This window comes from Simochromis diagramma, unplaced genomic scaffold, assembly GCF_900408965.1.
Source record: "Simochromis diagramma unplaced genomic scaffold, fSimDia1.1 OVJJ01000216.1, whole genome shotgun sequence".
NCBI classification, from domain to species: Eukaryota; Metazoa; Chordata; class Actinopteri; order Cichliformes; family Cichlidae; genus Simochromis; species Simochromis diagramma.
Window position 1 is genome coordinate 127,670 of NW_024386883.1, and position 22,072 is coordinate 149,741.

General features: G+C 39.4%; 1 protein-coding gene across 5 annotated transcripts; it reads left to right on the top strand.

Annotated features, from left to right (window-relative positions):
* Positions 1 to 650: 650 nt before the first annotated feature.
* On the top strand, positions 651 to 21,374 carry LOC120734121 (transcriptional regulator ATRX-like). 5 transcript variants are annotated; one of them, XM_040032693.1, is made up of 35 exons: positions 651 to 1,033; positions 2,461 to 2,564; positions 2,653 to 2,687; positions 3,299 to 3,327; positions 3,459 to 3,583; positions 3,907 to 4,023; positions 4,444 to 4,553; positions 5,082 to 5,149; positions 5,251 to 7,013; positions 8,239 to 8,299; positions 12,180 to 12,334; positions 12,537 to 12,713; positions 12,786 to 12,891; positions 13,108 to 13,198; positions 13,361 to 13,546; positions 13,708 to 13,852; positions 14,066 to 14,175; positions 15,010 to 15,153; positions 15,266 to 15,443; positions 15,541 to 15,678; positions 16,788 to 16,963; positions 17,045 to 17,162; positions 17,256 to 17,386; positions 17,463 to 17,527; positions 17,937 to 18,037; positions 18,124 to 18,280; positions 18,357 to 18,448; positions 18,553 to 18,658; positions 18,750 to 18,927; positions 19,241 to 19,432; positions 19,548 to 19,691; positions 19,777 to 19,848; positions 19,931 to 20,026; positions 20,643 to 20,771; positions 20,857 to 21,374. In XM_040032693.1, exons 1-35 carry the CDS (start codon positions 1,014 to 1,016, stop codon positions 20,938 to 20,940), a joined length of 5,703 nt encoding a protein of 1,900 aa, XP_039888627.1. In that variant the 5' UTR covers positions 651 to 1,013; the 3' UTR covers positions 20,941 to 21,374. The 5 variants fall into 5 exon arrangements, with proteins under 5 accessions (XP_039888627.1, XP_039888628.1, XP_039888629.1 ...); XM_040032694.1 differs by having other exon boundaries at positions 17,466 to 17,527; positions 18,121 to 18,280; XM_040032695.1 differs by having other exon boundaries at positions 2,653 to 2,683; positions 3,298 to 3,327; positions 18,121 to 18,280.
* The last annotated feature ends 698 nt before the right edge of the window (positions 21,375 to 22,072 follow it).

Consider the following 22,072-nt stretch of genomic DNA (forward strand, 5'->3'; position numbering starts at 1 on the left):
TATACGAAGGGGATAAATAGAATAAATAGGAATAAAAATAAAAATACAAGTGAATTGCACATTTCAAGTATGGAGTCTATTGCACCATTGACTATTAACAAAAGTATTGCACAAAAGGTATTGCACAGTGAGGTGAAGAGGCACTACAGCTTAGTTGTTCCCCCCTCCTTTGTCCACCTGTCTCCCCTCCCTCTCCCCTCCAGAGAGGAGTTAAACAGTTTGATGGCGTGTGGGACAAAGGAGTTTTTAAGTCTGTTAGTTCTTGTCTTGGGGAGAAGCAACCTGTCACTGAACAGACTCTTCTGGTTGTTAATGGCCGTGTGCAGAGGATGCCCAGCATTGATCATAATGTCCAGCAGTTTTTTTAGTGTCCTTTTCTCTGCCACTGTCACCAGAGTGTCCAGCTTCATGGCGACCACAGAGCCCGCCTTCCTGATCAGTTTCTCCAGTGTGCGTGTGTGTGTGTGTGTGTGTCTGTCTGTCTGTCTATCTGTCTGTCAGCCACAGACAGACAGATAGACAGACAGACTACTCCCTATGGGAAGATTTAATAACTTTTTGTTAGAAAACTGAAAAACATGAGCTGGAGAGTAATTTAAAAATGGTTGAAAATGAGCATTACTCACTCAAATTCACCTAAATCCTTCCATCCATTCATCCATTTTCTTACGCTCATCCAATTCAGGTTCTCTGAGGTGGTTTTGGAGGGAAGGGGGGCTGGAACCTGATCCCAAAGGGAGAAGCCATGCAATACAACCAATAACCGTAGAAAACAACACAACTGAGCATGCACACGCCATGGCAGCAGATGGCGATAATGAGCGACAGCTCACTCGTACGCATTAAAAAAGAGGGAAAAAAAGAGGCGAAATAGATCCGTTGACGGGCGGTTCAGTTGTTGTCAATAACGGATGTGTGGGATGTGATGTGGACCATAGATTGAGCGCCACATTATTTTGTGCTATGAAAGTGTAAAAACTTGAACGACTTCGGTTGTTCAGCTGCTTCGCAACATGTCTGCAGTGACGCTGAGGTAAAACCGGCGGTTTACAGTGCGCTTGTATAGCGTTGCTAGCAAATATAACGGGGAGCTAGCTTAGCCACTTGCTAACAGAGTTAGCTAACCGTTATTTAAACCAGAATGACCGCATAGGTAATAATACTCGGGCCAGTTCAAGTTTAGTTTAGTTTAGTTTAGTTTAGTGTAGTTTAGTTTAGTTTAGTAGTAACATAATAGTAATGGAGGTAGGACAGCACATTAGGCTATATAAATCGAAAAACGTGGCTTTTCGTAAACCGTACTAGAAGCCTTTTCTTAGCTAACTTTGGAGGAGCTGAACGTAACATACATAAGCTGGCTCATAATTTGAACTCAAAGGAGTGCAGTGATTTATAGTACACTCCCGGGAGCAGAATCTGATCTCTTTGTGGTTGCTTCAAAGTCTGTCCAATCCAAACAAGCTGTGCTGACCACTTGTAAATAAGGGGGCATCAGAAAGTAGTCTTCATACCATGTTAACCTAGTTAGCTCTACTTGTAGATTTGAGGTTGGGCCTTTGGCTCATGTGAAAGGTATTTACATCGATCAGGAAAGTGAGTTATTTCTAATTCTAATGTTGATCAGGTGAGTGTAAACTTTTTAGTTTAAACTTTCAATAATTGTAAAAAAAAAAAAAAAAGTCACACCAAGTTGCTAAATAAAATACATCTAAGACTTTCTCACCAACACCCAAGCAAGCAACAATTAAGATACTGTATGTAAAGCTGGTATAAACGAACACGTTTTGGACAAAACATAGGTTATGATTATCTAAAACTGAAGTAAGTACCTCTATACAGTTTAGCCAGATTATCCCCACAAATTCTAATATTTGTGGGGATAATACGAATTGCAGTTTTTAAATGATTTCAGTTATTAAGCGAACAAAGCTACCTGGCCCCGTGTGGAAAAAGTTGTTACAAAGCCACTTCTAATGTTTTGCGACATCCTCCAGTGAATGCTTCAAGAAGACCAAAATGAAGGTTTTGGAGTGGCCTAGTTCATTTGATTGAGACAGGCATCACCTTAAACCAGTCATTCATGCTCAAAAACCCGCCAATGTCACGGAATTAAAGCAACTCTGCAAGGAAACCTGAGCCAAATTTCCTCCAAAGCGATGTGGAAAACTATTTACCAGTTATCACAAATGCTTTATTTCAGTTCTTGATGCCAACAGTGGCAAAAGCAGTTACTAGGTTTAAAGGGCAGTTTTTTTTTCATGTAGGTCAAAGTAGGTTTGGATAGCTTTTTTCCCCTCAATAAATGAAATAATCATTTAAATAACTACATTTAGTATTTACTCTGGTTATCTTTGTCTAAACTAAGAAAGCAGACAAATACTTTTCCACAGCACTGTATAATCCGAATTGTTTTGTTTAATCAAATAAACACTGCCCTGCTTTTTTCCCTCTCCTGTCCAGCAACTCTACCAGCAAGCTAAATGTATTGGTCAACAAACTTCATGAATACTTGGCTAATTCCACTGAGGACAGCAGTGGCACAGCAAAAGTTGAGGATGCTGATGGTACATCTTTTAATCACTCTAACCATGACTAATGGAAACACGTTTACATGCATTACCAATTTATTTTTTACTGATCTTTCGTTCACAGGTTTGACAAACAGGTGCTGTTCTACTTTGATAGAGGTAAGTGAACATGCATAATAAACACATGTCAGTGTAGTATGTGTGTTTGTAGTGTTTCGTCATGTTGCGTAACACTGGTGGCACTAATGGTGCCATTAACGGTTTTATCTGGATTTAGTAAAAACAACAGCCCTTCTCCAAAATGTATTAACACAGACTCGATCTACAACCTAATCTAGAGAGACAAATAACAAATATTTGTCAAGTGGATAACTAAAGCGTATAAAATGTCAAGTAGATTAAAGTCTGTTCTTGTACACCTCACACACATTGTCTGTATCAAAGAATCATAGAGCCGGTTCATCCACTTACATGTTTTTGTTGCTGTTTTATTAGGAATAGCGATAGTCTTAACAATTTGTGTCACAATTTCTCTCAAATACTCAGTTATTTTTGTCATCTGAGCAGTAGTCTAACTGTATGGAGGTTGGAGGTATCTGTAAAACATATTTGCTCAGTGTTATGAAAATTATGTCATGTCCTTATGCTCTATTCAAATGACTCACAGACTCAGAAAAATGTTTTAATGCATTTCCCTTTGGGATACTTTTCAACACAAAGCAAACGATGTTGACCATCAGCCTAAATAAACAAACCGTGTCGTTTTGCAGGCTGGTGCTGATGGCAAGTACTCGAGGCGGTGAGTTTATTGTGTGTTTAAAAGTATTTCAACCACAAAATTTGTGGTGTGCATCATCTCCTTTTTTGCTGTCCGTGTAGGTTTTTAAACTTTGTTAAATATAGCTCATTTCTCTTTAACCGATGTTACAGAAAACCCTCAGTTGTCATGAAGCACTCTGGATTGGATGAATCCGGGGACTCAAATGCAAGTGAGGACTTGGTTCTTGGACCAGTTAATGCAAATGGTCACCTTGATATCACTAGATTGCCTAAAGGTAGGTCGTAAGGTTGTTGACTGCACACACACTGCTACTTTGACACTAAACATAATTATTTATACACCATCATAACATTTTCCTAGAAAGTGGGCTAGTGTTTCATTCAGAGTATATCGTTGATAGACTTCACATTTATATCTACGTGTTGTTGGTTTTTTTTTTTTTTTTTACTTTATGATGAAATTAACAAAATCAAGTCATTGTAAATGTGCTGGAGTGCCTATAGGGTATGCAGGATCTTCAAGTCTGTAACTGGCTTTGGCTTTCTAATTTCATATTTAATAATGATGTAACTGTATGATTACTTTTTGTTTGCACAGGCACTGTGCTGGTCAGGCCTGAAGCAGTCGACAATGGCAGAGATGATTTCAGGGGCCCGGAGTTTCGCAGCCGGAAATCAAGCGTAATGCGGAAAGAGTTTTCAAGAAGACGTGGAGGTCGGTTACTACTCCTATGAAATTGCTCACTAGCTAATGATCAGGCAGGAATTTTAGTATAAGGAATCAAATCTGCAACACATCAAAAAGAGAAGGTTTATTCTATTAGTTCTATTAATGGTTTAGGCACAAATGCTCAAGTATTTAAAGTAATATGAAAAAAATATCACTTCACTTAGTATCTAAATAGCCATTATTTTGGAAGAGAGCCCTCTGACACTCCACTTTGGAGATTGCAGTGCCTCACTTTTAATCTCCACTGCCTATCACAAGGTTTTATATCCGGGTAAGGGATCTCGCTCTTTTAGATTTTACCAGGAAAATGTACTGGGTGTACGTAAAGATGCAACAAGAGAAGCTGTCCTGCAACCCATTCTTTATAACCATGTAATTGCTAATAATGGAGCTTTTGTTTCCCAGGAGTTGAACACATTGGAATTGTGAGTTGCACTGCGTGTGGCCGACAAGTTAACCACTTCCGGAGGGATTCCTTGTATCGCCATCCAGTTCTGAAAGTCCTTATATGCAAGGTGAGTCTGCTTATTGATATACTAGAATTTTTTATTTCACCCACTTTTTGGACATTATCAGAACAATATAGTCAGTAAGTCGAAAGCACAGAAAAGAATACATAACTTTGTGCTGTTAAATACTACATTTATATTCTTTGGGTTTTTTGATTGTTAATCATGAACATCATCAGGCATATCAGGTGTTTTTTAATTCTTTTAAACCTCGGTCCTTATTTGTGGTGCAGCTCATAATTTGTCTTGGTGATGTGTGTTTATTCTGTTGGCCTTGTGTGGGTGGCTTCTTGTCATGAATACCAGTAAAACAAAAATAAAACTACTGTCATGCACCATATTGAGCCAGACTGATTTGTCAGCACTGGGTTTGATGCCTGATTGAACACAATAGCAAAACTGGAAAAAAAGATGCATTAAAAAAACCTGACCTCAAGTATATTGATATCATCAACAGAATTATATTTTTCACCTTGTTAGTGTTTATAATACATTGCTCAGAGCTGTTTCTAATTAAATGTTTTGTTTTGCCAGTCTTGCTACAACTATTACTCAAGTGATGACATCAGCAAGGATTGTGACGGGATGGATGAGCAGTGCAGGCACGATTTAGTAGCATTCAGTCATTTAACTGAAATATTAACATTTCCATTAACTCACTTTTGTCAGCCACATTTATCATCTCTCTTTTCCCCTCGTGCAGGTGGTGTGCTGAAGGAGGCAACTTGATCTGCTGCGATTTCTGTAGCAATGCTTTCTGTAAGAAATGCATTTTAAGAAATTTGGGAAGAAAGGAACTGTCGGGCATCTTGGAGAGCAAATGGTACTGCTATGTGTGTAGCCCAGAACCTCTTTTTGACCTGGTCATGGCTTGTGACAGTGTCCTTGAGAACATGGAACGTTTGTGGCAACAGCAGCGCAAGAGGAATCGAGTCGATCCGGGGAAATCTGAGATTTTCAACATTTTACCACACTCACCTCAAAACATTTCTCTGGATAAATGGGATCACACTGGTATGGATGGAAATGTGATGTTCAACTACAGCATGCTGCAGGTTTCCAAGGACATTACCAAAAAGGCCAAACATTTAGTGGACTCAACAAATACCTTAAACCAAACTTTTGTCAATTTCATTCATAGTGTGACACAAAACAAACCAACACCTGGTGTTCGCACTAGGTACCTGAAGTCATTTTTGGAAGTAGTTAAAGGCTTGAGAAAATCCCTAGCAGGACTGGAGGATAGCCTTAAGGAAGAATTCAGTGATTTGGATGTATCGAGCAATTGGGAAAAACTGCTTAGTGACCACTTTGATGGACTTGTAACAGAAGCAGAAATGGAGATGGACATACCTGATGACAGGTGCTTGAGTGACTTGCAGAAATTGGCAGCTGAACATTTAGAAGATAACGACTCTGACTCCAAGGGCTTTGCAGATGGGAGTCTACAAGACTGTCCGGGCAAGGAGATGGTTTCAGGTTCACATAAAGCCAGACAGAGAGCACAAAAGATTGGCCTGAAATCTACTGAAAGCGGCGTTGACATGACTAAAAAACTAGTAGTACAACTTACACCTGTAGCTATGGAGCAGGAGCCGTCATCTGCGCCCCCCAAAACCGAGGACGGAAAGAAAGATAAGAAGTCAAAGGAAAAACATGTATCAGAAGATGAAGAAACAAGTGGTAGCAAGATGAGCAATGACAACTCCAGTGCATCTCTGTATCTAGAAGAAGAACAGGGCAATAGACGTTCTCCTCGGGTGAAGACAACCCCTTTGCGCCGACCAAGTGATGTGAAAACCAAAACATCTCTCTCAGTAGGAGACAGTGACAGCGACTCTGACACTGAAGAGGTCCCCAACACAGTGCCTGCTAAAACAACTGAAGAGCAGAGTCTGAGCAGGACAAGAGATGACTCTGATTCAGATGAAGTCCCTGCTGCTCTGCTTGAGCGAGCAGCGATGACACAAAGTTCTGATGAACCCCAGAGTGATGAAGATGGTGGTAAAGCGTCGCCAAATAAAGTGGCGAAAAAATGTCTCTTCTGGCTTAATAAGAACACTCCAATCTCACCAGAGAATATTAGGCGGAAACGCAAGATACTGGATCGCACCCCTGAGGCCGACTCAACTAACAGAAGAGTCAAAGCTCGCGGTGAAAGTGGGACGGACTCCTCTAGCGACGAGCAAGACTCGCAAAAGAAAATAAAACACTTAAATACGCTAAGGTCAATAGGGAAGCCTCATCTTGTCAAGAGAGGAGAGGAGGGTGTGGCTAGAAAGCGGAGTAGGATACAAGGTGAGGACGCTAAGACTAAATCTCGTCAGGAAGCAATGGATTCATCGACCTCATTAAGTGAAGAAGAACATGACGATGACTCTGGGAGCGATGGAAGTGATCAGAAGATGAAGCCAATCACAGAAGATGTGGCCTTACTAGGAGCAGCTGCATTCCACCAATCGTCAGGTGAGTTTTACAGGTGTCTAGATCCATTGTGCAAAAGTCTTGAGCCACCCCCTAATTCTTCATATTTTACTTCCAACAAGTAAGACTGCAATAATTCTTCAGGCTTGTTGAAGGTCATTGGCTGCCTTTGCACTTTTTCATTTTTAGCCCAGTCCTTGTACCTGACCAGAGCTACTTACCACTGATCTATGAATCATTTAAGCTTAAAAAAGTCAACTAACCAGTCACATAACAGAGAACTTAGCAAAGAACCAATTTTAAATTGTATCTTTAGGCACTTTGTTAGTAGCAGCTTGTTCCCATTTCTTTTGCACAAAAAAAATGCCAAAGTTAACACAGTTCGGCAGGCATAAAATAGTATTTTCGCACCAACAAAATGATGCCCAAAGAGCTATTGAGCAAGAACAATGTATCTCAACATGGCATCCAGCATGTCAGTAGAAAATTTGAGGAAACAGGGCAAGTGTAAGGACAGAACAAGAAGTGGCAGGCCTAAAATAAACTATCTACAGCAGATGAACAGTATCTGGGTCAAGAGATTAGGAAGCATGAAAAAAAATCTAGTAAAGACCTGAAAAAGCACCAGTGACTGTCAAGAAGGAAGGGAAACTTTGAGAAATGGCCCTTTTAAAAACATGGTGGAAGCTCTTAATGGTGTGAAACTGCATTTTAGACAGTGGTGCTGCCAATGCAATAAAAGCATATCTGGATAGAAAAACACACAGTGGAACACTGTCAGTCATTGATTGGCCGCCCCAGAGAGAGGATTTCAAAATTGTTGAAGCAGTGTGAGATTATATTGATAGAGAAAAGAACAAAAGGCAGCCAACATCCAAAGATTTGTTTGAATGTCCTTTAAGAAGCCTGCAGAACTATTCCTGAAGATGGTGTTGAAGAATAAAAGTGGTCATTTGTTTTACTTTTATATTGTGTCACCATGTATGTTTACATGTTTCAGTAAATTGTTTAACCTATTTTCCATTTTCATAGCAAAATATAAAGAAATAAGTGATGGCTCAAGAAGTTTTAACAGAACTTTGTGTCATTAGTGGTTCGTCATGAATCATGAAGTAAGAACTGTGACAGAAATAAATATGAATATTTTCATTCAATGTCCACACAATCCAGCATTCATTAAACACTTTTTCTGGCAATATATATGTTTTCAAAACGTAGCAGCTTAATTTCATTTTGAAATTCATGTTTCTGATGTTTGTTCTTATAGGAGATGAGGAGCAGTCTGGGCCCTCATGGGCAGCAGAAGATGACGATGATCCAGAAAATAGGTACGGTTCAAAAAGCCCGGATGTAGAGTTTGTAAAGCAAGTTAGGTGTAGAAGAAAAGCTGCAACTTCAAATCCTGACGTCTGCGCAAAGTCTAGTAACACCCATGTCATTAGGACTCAGTTACAGCCAATTCAAACACGACCCAAACGTAGCTGCAGTAGGGCCCCAGCGATCAAATACACATTCTAGAGATAAAATCGTGACGTGGTTTTTGTTATTGATAAGCAACGTAATCTGCTCATCTTTGTTTTATTTTTTACACTTAGAAATGCAAGAACATTTTAGTATTATTTCTTATATCATACCTGCGTATTCTCCCTGGGACACTTGGCTGATGTTAAGAGACCCACTTGAATGAAGGAGGTCAAAGTATACATTTGAACAGTGAAGCTTGTTTTGGCGTACAGCTTAACCTGAGCACCACGAGTACAGGTGTGGTTTCATTGTGAGTATACAGCTTCGATGTACTGTTCATTCTGTGTTTTTACAAACTACACAAAAACAACATGGAGTGGCACTGTTAACTGAAGTAAATGGAGTGTTGTTATTTTCCAGGTGAAGGATAAAGTTTGAAACCTGCCAGCAACATTATCTGCACATATTATGACTTTAAAAACAATATAATTTTATCAAAACCTTTTTCTGTTTTATATTACAAATGGGGAGCGATGCTTGCAGAGTTGCAAAACATGTTTAAAAATTTTATGCTTCACCTTTTTTTTTTTGAAAACCTGCTCCTAGCTTTAATGGTCACAGTTGTGGTGTGAGCATTCAATTGTGGGCTAGATGGTAAAAAGATTGGTTTTTGAATAAACTGATCTGAGACAATGTACCTGGCTCTGTACATGTGTTTAGATTTAATTTATTCAGCTTTTGAATAATTTTAGGCCCAAAAGTTTGATGCGTGCAGTCCCTTTTTGTAATTTTTCTACAGCACAGGACCCGAACGTCACACACAAATGGGTTTTTATTTGACACCACAGAGTTGTTGCATTATAAAAATGTTTACTTTATTGCTGCACTTTGAAAGAAGTGCCAAAGTGTAATTACCTTTATGGTATTGTGAGTGTCTGTAAGTCTCACGATTTGTTACATGGCTCCTCTCACAGTCCAACAAACAAAAAATGCAAACTTTTGTTAGTTTAGCAGCTCTCAAAACAGTTCTCAAAGTCTCCCACAGCCCTCACCTCAAAACAGTATCATGAGCTGAGGATACGCACCCAGCCTTCCAAACCAGCTATTGGGTTTTATGCAAGTTGTGGTAAGTTAACCACCAGCTGCAGTAGAAGTAATGTGCTTTTTTTCATTAACATGTTTGATAGTTAAGTGTTTGTTTGATGCACCTTCAAGGCTCTGGTGTTTACACTCAGCCATCACGATGTATAATCTAGTACAATCTAATTTGATAAAATACCTCTGTAATCTGGTATGTAGTCAGCCTTCTTTGAAAGTTAGGAGACTCCCAACAATTGTCTTTGAGCAAGTTTTTACTTCATCTCTGGAAACAAGTTGAAATCCTGCTGCACCGCTGACACCCACAGTCACAGCTAATGCACTTTGGAGCAGGCTTTGTGTCAGCCTGACACTCACTTGCTTTCCTGTGTGCTCATTCCAATGACTTAAGTCAAAGTGTGTCAACATGCAGGTATTACTTGCTTCAGTTTGTCAGGAGTCTCAAATAAAAGCTAGAAATCCAGTCAGTTCACTTGAGCTCTGAAAACTATTACATATTGGTAGGGAGTAGAAGCTGAGTTTGAAGAAGTTGAATACTTTCAGTATTATTTTGGTTTTCTGACTGAGATTATCTTACGTCTCACACTCATTTTCCACCTCTTTACCTCTGTTAATATCTTTCTGTCGAGCTTTCTGATACCAACCCTTTCCAATGGAAGTGAGTGAAATTTGATTACTGCTCTTGGAGGCTAAGCCCAGAGTAATAGCACAGCATTTGTGCAATACCATTGAAGTAGCTAAGATTTACCGTAAAGTGCAATCAGAGATGAATCCTAATCTCCTTTTTTCCCCTCTAATTTAACACCTCGCATCTAAATTTCTTCATTTGGCCTACTCTTCTCCAAAGTGATGTACGTGCTATGCAGTGTTCTTTAGAAACACACCTATGCTTTTTCTAGTGTTTTGGCCCACTTTCTATACACAGACTATACATTACTGCTGACCATTAAACGTAATGACTGAAACTTGCAGCCAGTTAAATCCTGCTTAACAGGAGACCCAGCTTGTGCTTTTACTCACGTAAAGCAGATGAAAACATTTATTTCAGAACAGTGATTATAATTGGTGATCATTTCTACCTTATCTGAAATGAGAGTGGGCTGTGAAACAGTTGTTAGAGTGCAAAAAACAAGCAACCAAGTTTACACTATGTCTTTATTGATGTGACTTGTTTGTTTTCTCATGTTTTTTTCAGGGCGGATTTTCTGACAGCACAGCAGTGAATGCAGTGCTGTTAGGCGACAGTCACTTAAATCTGGGATATTGTAGCCTCCTATCAACATGAATAGCATCACATGACGTCTGTGTGTAGTTGTAGTGCAACTTTATCATGGGGAAAATGGTCAGCAGAAATGTAAAGTTTACACTGTTTGTAGTTACTGGGCTAAAACGTAGCATGTGGCTGTGTTCATTTTCATTTCAGTGTCTTTGCGCTTTCTGCTGCGTCTTTCTTCTAACTTGAAACATATCAAATGAGATTCAAGACTCTCATCTGTTCCTGCTGCTGTCGTCTAACATTTCTGTACTGTGTGTACTTTAACAATAAGTTCTCACCGGGCGTTGGATTTGGTGTCAGTGAAAGTGGTGCTTATCTGATGTCCACTGACCTGGATTATAGCCTACTTGAAAACAGGGTCAACCCTGTGGGAGAAATGGCTGAAGTAGGATGCAGTAGACAAACCCGAGCCAGATACGACTCATGCATTGTTGGGTCCACGTAAATGGAGTTTAAAAGGGTTATTTATTGTATATATTCTTCAAAACACCACATGGTATTAAAACAATGAACTTTTTCCATTTTTTTTTTTTTTTTTTTTTTTTTTTTTTAATACGTGAATTTTACTGCAGTTTGAATACTTCAGCCATTTTTGAAATGTGATACCCCTGGGGTAGGGAAAAAAAAGTTAATGTTTCATTCTAAGTAAATCTTTATGTACAGTAATTTTCTGTTTTTGTGTCCCACGTGTAATTTGTCCCCCTTTTCAAGAAAATTGGGAGAATCATGATTATATTGCCTTTTGGTCGCCTCGAAAGATTGTAGATCTTCAAATCAGAGCTGTCACAGTTTAAAGGATGAGTGGAATACATGAACATAATGTCATTTTTGCAAACATAAGTCTGTCAGACTCGAGCAAGAAAAAAAAAAAGAGGGAAAAAGAAAGAAAAGTGCTACTCGCGATTTCCCAAGGGCAAACAAACTATTGAGAGTTTGAGACTATTGTTTTTGTGTGTGAAGAATCCTTGTTTGTCGTAATAAATTCTTACTCTTAAAAAATGCCTCTGTCTCGTTTTTCTTTTGCTTTCTATACTAATGTTTTGAATATGTCTTTCAGTGTTGTGGCAGTTCTCTTTAATTGGTCTGTGAAGCAACTACAAGAGCTTCAAACTGGGCTCATCACTTAAAGACATAATGCGGATCCACTAGAAGCGACTCGCCATATATAGCTGATTTCTTTTTAATGCCACCAGCTTTTGGAATATTGGCAGCTGAGCACTTAAATGATCATTTCTGTGTAATATAGCCCAAATATTACCATATTTTGTTGTAATGTGTAACAATAAGTGTAAAAATATCCAGCTGAAGACAATGAAACTGATCATGAAATGAACTTCAGGTGCCTTTTCCTTCTCTTCTACTTTTGAAAGAATCGCTAAGAAATTGCTATTGGCCCAAATTAAATCCAACTACTCCTCGGGTGATGATATCTCTTCAGATGAAGAAACACAGGAGGATGAATCTGATTCACTGAGTGACAAGGAGATCAAACGAGGCAATGACGGTAGTGGAACAGATGAAGATGGTAAGTTTTTTTCTTGGTATTACAAGTTTTAATCTTGTGCATTTCCTTATGAATAGATTTTCCAGATTTTATTTAACCAGTATCTCAGTTATGAGATTAATACAAAATTGCGAAGCTATCCCAGTGGCAGAGGGCTGTTATATCACTTGGGGTGGTTAAAGAGCATAAATAATAATAATGATAGAATATGTCTCTGATACAGGGGAAGACTTTACCGAAGATTCATCTGACTGCTACTCTGATGGGCCCATCTCCAGGCACCACCTCCTCCATCACAAACTTATCTTAGATGAGGGAACATCAAGTAACAAGGATGCACCAAAGAGCAAAGAGGGAAAACGGGAGCGCAAAAGAGGAGCCAGGAAAGAAAATCAGTGCTGTAAGAATAACTTAGACAGTGATCAGATGGAACAGGAGATGAGTATCTCGTCTGACTTTGATTTCTGTGAAGCCGACAGTGAAAGTGAGGCCGACAGCGATGAGCTGGATGAAGATGCTGGGATGAGTGAGGAGCTGAGCGAGTCGGGTGACGAGGCTGGTGAAGACAAGCTCAAAAAGTATGTTTATTTCAACTTCCACTGATAAGAATCAGCGTTCAATTCAGTTAAATTTATACCGTGCCAATGCACAAATTGTAAAGACCTGAAAATAATATAGAGAAGAATGCAAAGGTTAGATTTGAGCAAGCAGCTTAGTAGTTTTAGATTTACTGGATAACCTGATCGGCACAATTTCTTTTTTTTGAAAACATACTTTCTTATTTTTAACTCCAGAGCAAACACAAAGGTGAATGATGAGCTTCATGGTTACGAAAAGAAAACGCAAGTGGCTTACATTTTGTTGTCAGACTCCAGCAGTGAAAAGGTATCGAATTATCCTCTTTTATCTCTTTATGAATTTATGTGTTATTCTTCTTATCTCGGCCTGTTTATGTGTGATACCATAAACCTTGTCTAAAAAAAAAACAAAAACAGACAACTCTCGTGCCTGATTGACATACTGACTGTTGGATTGTTCTCTGGACAGACCGATCAAGAGGATGCACCTGAGGAGACCCGCGAAAATAAAGTCACCCCGAAAGGACGCAAAAGGATTCGCAGAATTATTGAAGATGAAAACCTTCGTGCTGAGACTCAGGAAGCCCTGAGAGAGGAGGAGGAGAGATGCAAACGTTTGGCAAATAGGGATCAACAGATGGAAGACAGGAGAGAGGTACTGCGCTAAACTCCACCATAGCAATAGAAATCAGTGTTTAGAGCAGGAAATGCTGATAAGATGCCTTCTACCTGTAGATCAAGGACACCGAGCACAGCACATGCAACGTTTTGCTAGCGGCAGTGAAACTTTTTAGGACATATTTGTTTGTGTTGCAGATCATTGTCATAGAGGATGAGCTGTCTCAAGTGGCGTGTCCCGTCACAACCAAGCTGATCCTGGATCAGGATGAGGAGACCAAGAAGCCTCTCGTTCAGGTGCACAGGAACCTGGTCACAATATTGAAGCCTCACCAGGTGGACGGTTAGTTTCTGTCTTTTGTGTTTTGCTTTGCAATCATGTTGATGCTTAGGGCAGTTAGATTAATTATACATTTTTAATTTTGTGTTCATTAAGACTTTGTGTTTGAAATCCACGTCTCTCCTAAAACTTGTCTAATATGAGCTAATTGTATTTAGCTTGTTAAAATGTATTTAAAAACACCCCAAAAACCTAATCACAATGTCATTCCCCAAGGCGTCCAGTTTATTTGGGATAGTTGTTGTGAGTCTGTGAAGAAGGCCAACTCCTCTCCTGGATCAGGCTGTGTACTGGCACACTGCATGGGCCTCGGAAAGACTCTGCAGGTAAAGACACACACACGTCCACCCTTGATATGCTAGTTGCACAGAATCACAAATCGCGCTCCCTGAACCAAAGATTATTTTCTGTCTGTGCTTTCATTTTTGATACAGCCCGGTCTTTTCAGAAAGTTGTGATACTGTGTGAAACGTCAGGAAAAGTAGATTGCAGTCATTTTTATTTATGTATTTGAACATTTATTTAGGTTCATTTACTGAACATATCAAATGCTGAAATTGAGTATTTGTTTTATTGAAAATATAAAAATATCTGCTCATTTTATGCCTTGAGACAGTGAGATGTTTTTCTTTTCTTTTAGCAAATTGCTGTTTCCTATTTTTCTGAGCAGTTCTGTTGGGTCAATGGGTGACAGGCCTGGACTGTTTCGGGCTAGTTTAGCAGCCTGACTCTTTTTTGCTTTCAGTCATGATCTTGTAATAGATGTAGAATGTGGTTTGATGTCATCTTACTGAAATAAGTAAGAACTTCCCTGAAAAAGATTTCAAGTGGATGCCAGTAAATGTTGCTCTAAAACCTGTATGTCTTGTTCAGCATTATGGTGACTTATGCATTCTATGTTCACTTTTACACCCCTATAGCATCACGAATGCTGACTTATGAATTGTGTACTGTTGACACACTGTGGGCTTTATGGTCCCTCTCTTCTTTAGCCTAGTGAATGCAGAGTCGTTGATTTCGGAAAACAGAAATGAAAGATGTGATCAGTCATACTACAGGGAAGTTTTTCACTTAATCTCAGTCTGTTTTAAATGAACTTGTCCATTAGAAGGGGACAGTACTTCTGGGTGTGTCATATTCATAGTTGTCTCATTTGACAGGTGGTGACGTTCCTCCACACAGTGTTGCTGTCAACAGAACTGAAATTTAGAACTGCTTTGGTTGTGTGTCCGCTTAATACCATCCTCAACTGGGTCAGTGAGTTCAGGAAATGGCAAAACAACATGGGGGAAGATAAAGTCAAGGTAACCAAAGAAATTTAAAAGTGTTAAAATTATATATATATATAAAAAAACAAGGCCAGAAATCTTTGGTTTGCCTCATATGGTGTCAGCAACATGTCCTTTTTGGTCACAGGTGATAGAACTGGCTACAATGAAGCATAACTTAGGTCGACTCAGAGCTCTGCAGAGGTGGCAGAGAGACGGCGGTGTGATGATAATGGGGTATGACATGTACCGCATCCTGTCATTAGACTGTAAAATCAACAACGACGAATGGAAGGAGGAGTTTTATCGCACACTTGTGGATCCAGGTCCAGTGACTTTGTTATGGCATGCTACTATTAAAAGACTTTCTATTTTAGGTGTCGTGCCTTTGCTCATGGAATCTGATGTTGTTTTTCCTTTCAGGTCCCGACTTTGTGGTTTGTGACGAGGGGCACATCCTGCGTAATGATGGCTCTAATATCTCCAAAGCTATGAATGCCATCAAAACTCAAAGAAGAGTGGTGCTGACTGGCACGCCACTGCAGAACAACCTCGTTGAGTGTAAGTCTGCAGCACTAGGTCATCATAACTGTGGCCATGAAGTCCTAAAGTGATTACAGAGAAACATGGGGATTATAATTAGTTTAAATAAGTGCATGATGGTGGAGTTACTCTCTCAAGTGTCCCCATTTAAACAGGATTTGCAGTAATTGTAGTCATCAAATTTTGTTTCCTTTATTTGTGTTCAGAAGCCAGTTGTGTAGTTTGGTTTCGATGCTTTTAACCTTTTTTTCTGACCAGGATACAAAGCTAGTTTGAGAGCTCTTAATTTGCTATGCTGCAAAGTGTCTGTTTGCTCTTCCGCAGCCACTTCTTTCATTATGCAGCAGGTGTGACCTACTGCTAACATCCCTGAATGCTGTGGTTTGTTTGATTTATTTTGTTGCTCAGTACTATATCACACCTTTGAAATTCTGGTTGTAGTTCTGTTCGCTTCAGAACATCGACAACAGACATGAGAACATCCAGAATTTCCTGCCTTTGTAGATCTGTCTGGTGATGCCAAGCTACTGATTTTCTGCTTTGACTTATTTTATTTGTTTCATTTCGTTATGTGGATTCAAGTCAAAGTATAACATAGTGTTGGCACTACAAAAGTTCAGATCAGGCTTGATTTTTCCCTCTTTTTTCTGACCAATCAGGCCACTACATTTGGCAAAAAGTGTACTTGCTCAAAAACGTACCACGGTACTGAATATATTGACATGATTTCTGAAATGATTTCTCTGCCTCCTCAAATGACCACTCCGCCAACATCCTGAAAGCGGTCGTCATACCAAACCATGAAATTCTCCCTGCTACTGCCTCCTCTTGAATACTGAACACACCCAGAATCGTTGTTTCTTCCTTTTCGTGTTTAGAAACATCAGGATCAGCTCATCATCGCTTGATGTTGACTCCTTTTTTCCATAGTGTGTTTTTAAGGACAAATCTTCTGCAAAATTGTGACACTTTTAGTGTTTATTTATGTGACTTGACAAATTTGCATCCAAAAAAACTCTGAATTTTGATTTGTTTTTCACAATGTGCTCAGTTTTTAAAGGCTTTTAGCCTAATCTATTAGTTGTTTTGTTTAGAAATCTTATTGCGAATACATATTTTGTTCCCAGACCACTGCATGGTCAATTTCATCAAGAAGAACCTTCTGGGCTCACTGGGCGAATTCAGAAACCGCTTCATCAACCCCATAGAGAACGGCCAGTGCGCTGACTCCACCCCGAAAGATGTCCGAATCATGAAGAAGCGAGCACATGTACTGCATTCAGTGCTAGGCGGATGCATACAGGTAAAAATAATAGAACATCTGAATGCTCTCTTCATTGCATTTATATTCCAGCTCACAATACTGTGTTTGTCTTTTCCTTAGAGAAGAGATTACTCGGAGCTTCGACAGTTTCTGCCTCCGAAGTATGAGTATGTGCTGGCAGTGAGGGTTTCCCCACTTCAGTATAATCTATACCGATACTACCTTGACCATTTCACAGGTGCGGATCTGTATTGTGCACTAAAATAAACCTAAAATAGATGTGTCATTTTTTTTACTTGAAGAGTTTATAGATGGTTGTGCTTTTTCCCAGGTGTAAGCTCCTTACATAACAGCAAAAAGATGAGGCCTGGAGCAAACCTGTTCAAGGACTTTCAGGTCCTTGGCCGAATTTGGACTCATCCGTGGTGCCTTCAGCTCAGCTACCTGAGCAAATTAAAAAAGGTAGAAAGATCTCCGTAACTGCATGTTGATTACTCATTAGTCTGAAATAACATGTTTTTCTTTTTCTTTTGCAAAGAAGAGTAAAGGTAAAGCAGCAGATCTGCCCAAGGATGCAGAGACCCCTATGACTGAGGCTGAGAGGTAAGACCTCTTCATTTGTTATTCATTAAAGCCTAAAGCACCCCTAAAACAATTCTGGTGGGTTATGGGAATACTAAAGACCTTTCCTTTAAGATGTATTCTCAAGCAGTGGTGGAACAAATACAGATTGTAGACCAACTGGCTATCCAAGGAAACATGATGCATAAATCTAGATTGAAAAATGGATGTTGTGTAGACAGGAAGTGTATAAACTCTGGAAGTGTCACTAATATATGTGATTGTGGAGTTTGTATAGAATATTTGTATACGCCATATAGATTTTGGTAGTCAAAGTACCCTAAGGCAATGTTTATGCAAAGTTTCATCAGGGTTAATCCACTCGTCCAGGAAGAGATGTGGAGCATGCATACATATGCTACAATGGTTATGTTTATTTCTTCATTTTTAGCTGGTGTGAAGGAATGAAAGAGAACGAAGGACAAGAAGGGAATAACACTCACAACAGCACACCAATTATTGATGATGTCAAAGTTGTCTGTGCAGTGGAAGGTATAAAAGCTCCACATGCCACTAATACTCCAACAATATAGCTTGTGAAATGTGCTACAGTTTGTCCCATTTTATGTCTTTAGCAGTAGAGAACGCACCCATCAGCTTGAAGCCTCCGAGTCCCGATGAGCGCTGGTACAAGGATCTTCTCTCTGAAAGAGATGCCAAAATCCTGGAGCACTCAGGGAAGATGGTGCTCTTGTTTGAGATCCTGAGAATGGCTGAAGAACTGGAGGATAAAGTGTATGTTTGTTTTCTGATATGAAGCAGATTTAAACAAGTGATCTGCCAGCGTCTAATGTCATAAATGCGTTTGTAGGATTGTGTTCAGTCAGTCACTGATCTCATTACACCTGATTGAGGATTTTCTTGCGGATTCTCACCGTGCCAGAGACCCATCAGCATTCAAAGGTAGTATTCTATTAATGGGAGAGGAAAAGAATGAGTTAAGAGGAAATGCCTGTTTATATTTTTATGCTTTTTTTTTTTTCCCCCTTGTGTTTAAATTTTAACAGCGGGCAGCTGGGTTAAAAATGTTGATTATTACCGCTTCGATGGTTCCACCAGTGCCACACTGAGGAAGAAGTGGGCAGATGAGTTTAACAATCCTGTAAATGTCCGGTAAAGAATGTCTCTCTCTGTCACATCTTTTATATGGACTACACTGATATAACAGAAGGTTCGGATTGAATTTGAATAATCTTTATTCTAGCGGCCGATTGTTCCTCATCTCAACAAAAGCCGGCTCACTTGGCATCAACCTGGTGGCTGCTAACAGGGTGATCATCTTTGATGCCTCGTGGAATCCCTCATATGACATCCAGAGCATTTACAGAGTGTACCGCTTTGGTCAGCTGAAACAAGTGTTTGTGTACCGCTTCTTGGCCCAGGTAAGCTTGCTTTTTTATTTAGAAAATTGAGCTCCACAAAGTCTTGACCTTAAGTCAGTTGTGGCCTCTCTAGTAGTTTAGAAGAAACGGCACTGTTTAAAAGTCATATGTGCTTCTTTTCTACTGTGCCACTGTTGTATGTTCTGCACATGTTACATCAACAGATGAAATGTTTAAGATTGGTCACTAAATAGTCCTTTTCAAATTAAAACAACATCAGACGTAAACTGAAAAGCGATGCAAAAATTCATATTGACTAATTCTTGCAGCTGCAACTCTTTTATTTAGTTATTGTGATTGTTGTCATCTCCAGGGCACCATGGAGGAGAAAATCTACGATCGGCAGGTGACCAAGCAGTCGCTGTCCTTCCGAGTAGTAGATCAGCAGCAGATTGAGAGACACTTCACCTTTCATGAGCTGACTGAACTTTACACATTCGAGCCAGACCTGCTCAACGATCCAAACTCTAAGAAAAGCAAAAGACCGGCTTCTGTGTTGCCAATGGTAACGACAGTCTTAATTTTCAGTCTCAATCTTACAGTCTTAATCTTAGTCAAACACCACGCAGGTGTTTGATTAAGATTTTACAGCACTAGATAACTTCTCGTATGTTTCTCAGGATACGGTTCTGGCACAGCTGTTAGAAGACTGCAAAGACCACATAGTGACTTACCATGAGCACGAATCCCTGCTGGACCATAAACAAGACGAGGAGCTCAGTGAGGCAGAACGGAAAGCTGCTTGGGATGAGTATGAAGCTGAGGTACAGGATTGCTCACTGCAAAGCACTGATTATCCCCACCTTTTACATCATATGCATATGAGTAAAACTGTCTGTCTTTACTCAGTCACACCCAGCCAGTGTTCCAGAGACCTCTCACCAAGATGATTTGGATTTAAAGACCAATGAGCAGCTATTGGTATAAATATGTCATTTTATCGCCTCACTGTTTAGTAACATTTGTGTTTTATATTATATATTAAGTAAAAATGTCTCTACAGGAACTGCTTAACAAAAGCAGAACAACTGTTTCAGTGACCTTCACGGCACTGCAGAAAATGAGGATTCACACTGTTGAGGAATACATGTTTCTAATGGTGAGTGCACAACTCTGTTGCTTGTTGCACAACTCTGTTGCTTGTGAAGCTCGCACACAAGAATTTCACTCACATGTGCTGTACCAATGTACCTGCACATGTGATGTGACAATAAAAGTGATTTGATTTGATTTGAGTGACCCTCATATCCTGTGGCGATGGGCATTTTTTTAAGGAAAATAAAGTTCTTTAAATGTTGATTTATGTTAGTTTTAAAAAGTATTTAATTCACTTTAAAATTGAAACATCTTTTGCAAAATCTTTTGCATAGCTGTACTTCTAAAAAAATTCATTCAGTGCCATGCTGGGCCTTGTATGAATGTCGGTCAGTTTTTGGCACTGTTTTGTGTCATTAATGTCAGTAAACACTTCTTTGTCCTCCAGCTCCACTGTGTTTCTGATGGTGGATTGTGTTCTCTGGTCAATAATTTTATCTTGGCTGTTCATACTCTCTTGTGGCTTTGAGTCACTGAATAAATAGGATTTGCATTAACAAGATCAGCTAATCCTGGATCAACTTAAAACCAGCGTTTTCACAAGGCAGTGGCAGATAACAAAATTCAGACGACTCACAATGCAAACTTATGTAAGTTGAGTTCAAAATATTCTGTTACAGCGGCAGCAGTACCCCCAGTTGCCTGAGGCCGAGGTAAAGAGCAAAGCTGAGGTCTGGAGACAATACGATCTGAAGAAGCAGGAACATTTATATGCTTTTTATCGAGACGCTCTTGGACAGCAACAAACAGTAAGTAATTTGTACACCTGTGAGTGCACCTGTGTGTACATACTATTGTACTAATATACATTTTTTCTATCATTCCCCTTCTTAGCTCACATTCAGAATACAAAGCATACTGAACAGTCGAAGAAATGATGCGACTCAGATGACTGTGAAGCAGCCTGGACAGACTTGAGCAAGAAAATTGTTTTTGTAGGAGGAGAAAGTTGTAGTTTTTGTTTTATTACTTATTTCCTCCAGAAGATTGAATGTTTTACAAGAGTAGTTTGCACTGAGCTTCCAAAGTTGTTTAAACGTAAACAACAGGCCGGCGGTGTCACTTTGGTTTAGCACTTTTTCAGCCTTTTCACAGGAAACATCATCATGTATGTAGTTGTAGTTGTTCAGCTGCTTGGCTGTTTCGCTGCTACCAAAAGCTAACTGGTGAACACTGGTACGTGCCTTAATCCTTGACCTGTTGATTAACTCTTCTAATATTTTTCTATATTAAATTAAAGTCATATAGTAGACACTTACTTTTTTCATGCTTTAAAGTACACCTTTTATATTTTCCTTATCTCCTGTCACATGTTGATGGTATTGATCATTAAATATGACTTTTCAAATAACGAGGTCAGTGTTTGTACATCTAATCCAGGCTTCAGGCTACTTTGAATGTTTTGTGTCAAGAGGATTTTTTCCCCAACTATTTAATATGTATGACATAAGTGTTCCTATTAGGGTCAAACATACAAATCTTCTGTTTACAATGGAAGCTGAAAAAGAGCTAAAGGGTTTGTTTCAAAAGATGAATGTAAAATGATGGAACCAAGGCCCAGTATTGAACTTTGAATCATATAAAGCTGTACCAGATGGCTATGTTTTTGATCCCACAAGGGAAATTGTTCTAGATTTGTTGACAGTAGTAGATAGCCAAATGTATAACCACTAGACTATGGACTAACAAGTGAAAGATCCCCTGTTCAGTCCCAGGAGACACAAATCCCTTTGGTGTTGTGTCAGGAAGGGTGTCCCATGTTTAAAAAAAAAAAAAAAAAAAAAAAATCTGCCAAATCAAACAGACAGAAGAAGCTACTTGTATGGCACATAAAGGGTTGACCTGCCATAAAAAACAAAACAAATATATGGTTTACACTAATCTTTTTTTAACCTGTGTCTGCATTCTTGTGTAAAAAAGGTGAAGCTTGCAACACATTGTGGATGTGAGTGAGTGCCAAATTTCTGCATGGCATAAACCAACATAAGGTGTTCATGTTTCCTCTCCTGAGTATCCTGCTAGGCACACGGCAGCTGTTCAGACACTGTCT

Bases quoted from the DNA above. Each gene is read 5' to 3' on its own strand.
- LOC120734121 (XM_040032692.1), top strand. From the start codon at position 1,014: ATGTCTGCAGTGACGCTGAG. The intron at 13,547-13,707 runs GTACTGCGCTAA...TTTGTGTTGCAG, and splicing joins AGATGGAAGACAGGAGAGAG to ATCATTGTCATAGAGGATGA. The intron at 18,659-18,749 runs GTAAAGAATGTC...TCTTTATTCTAG, and splicing joins AACAATCCTGTAAATGTCCG to CGGCCGATTGTTCCTCATCT.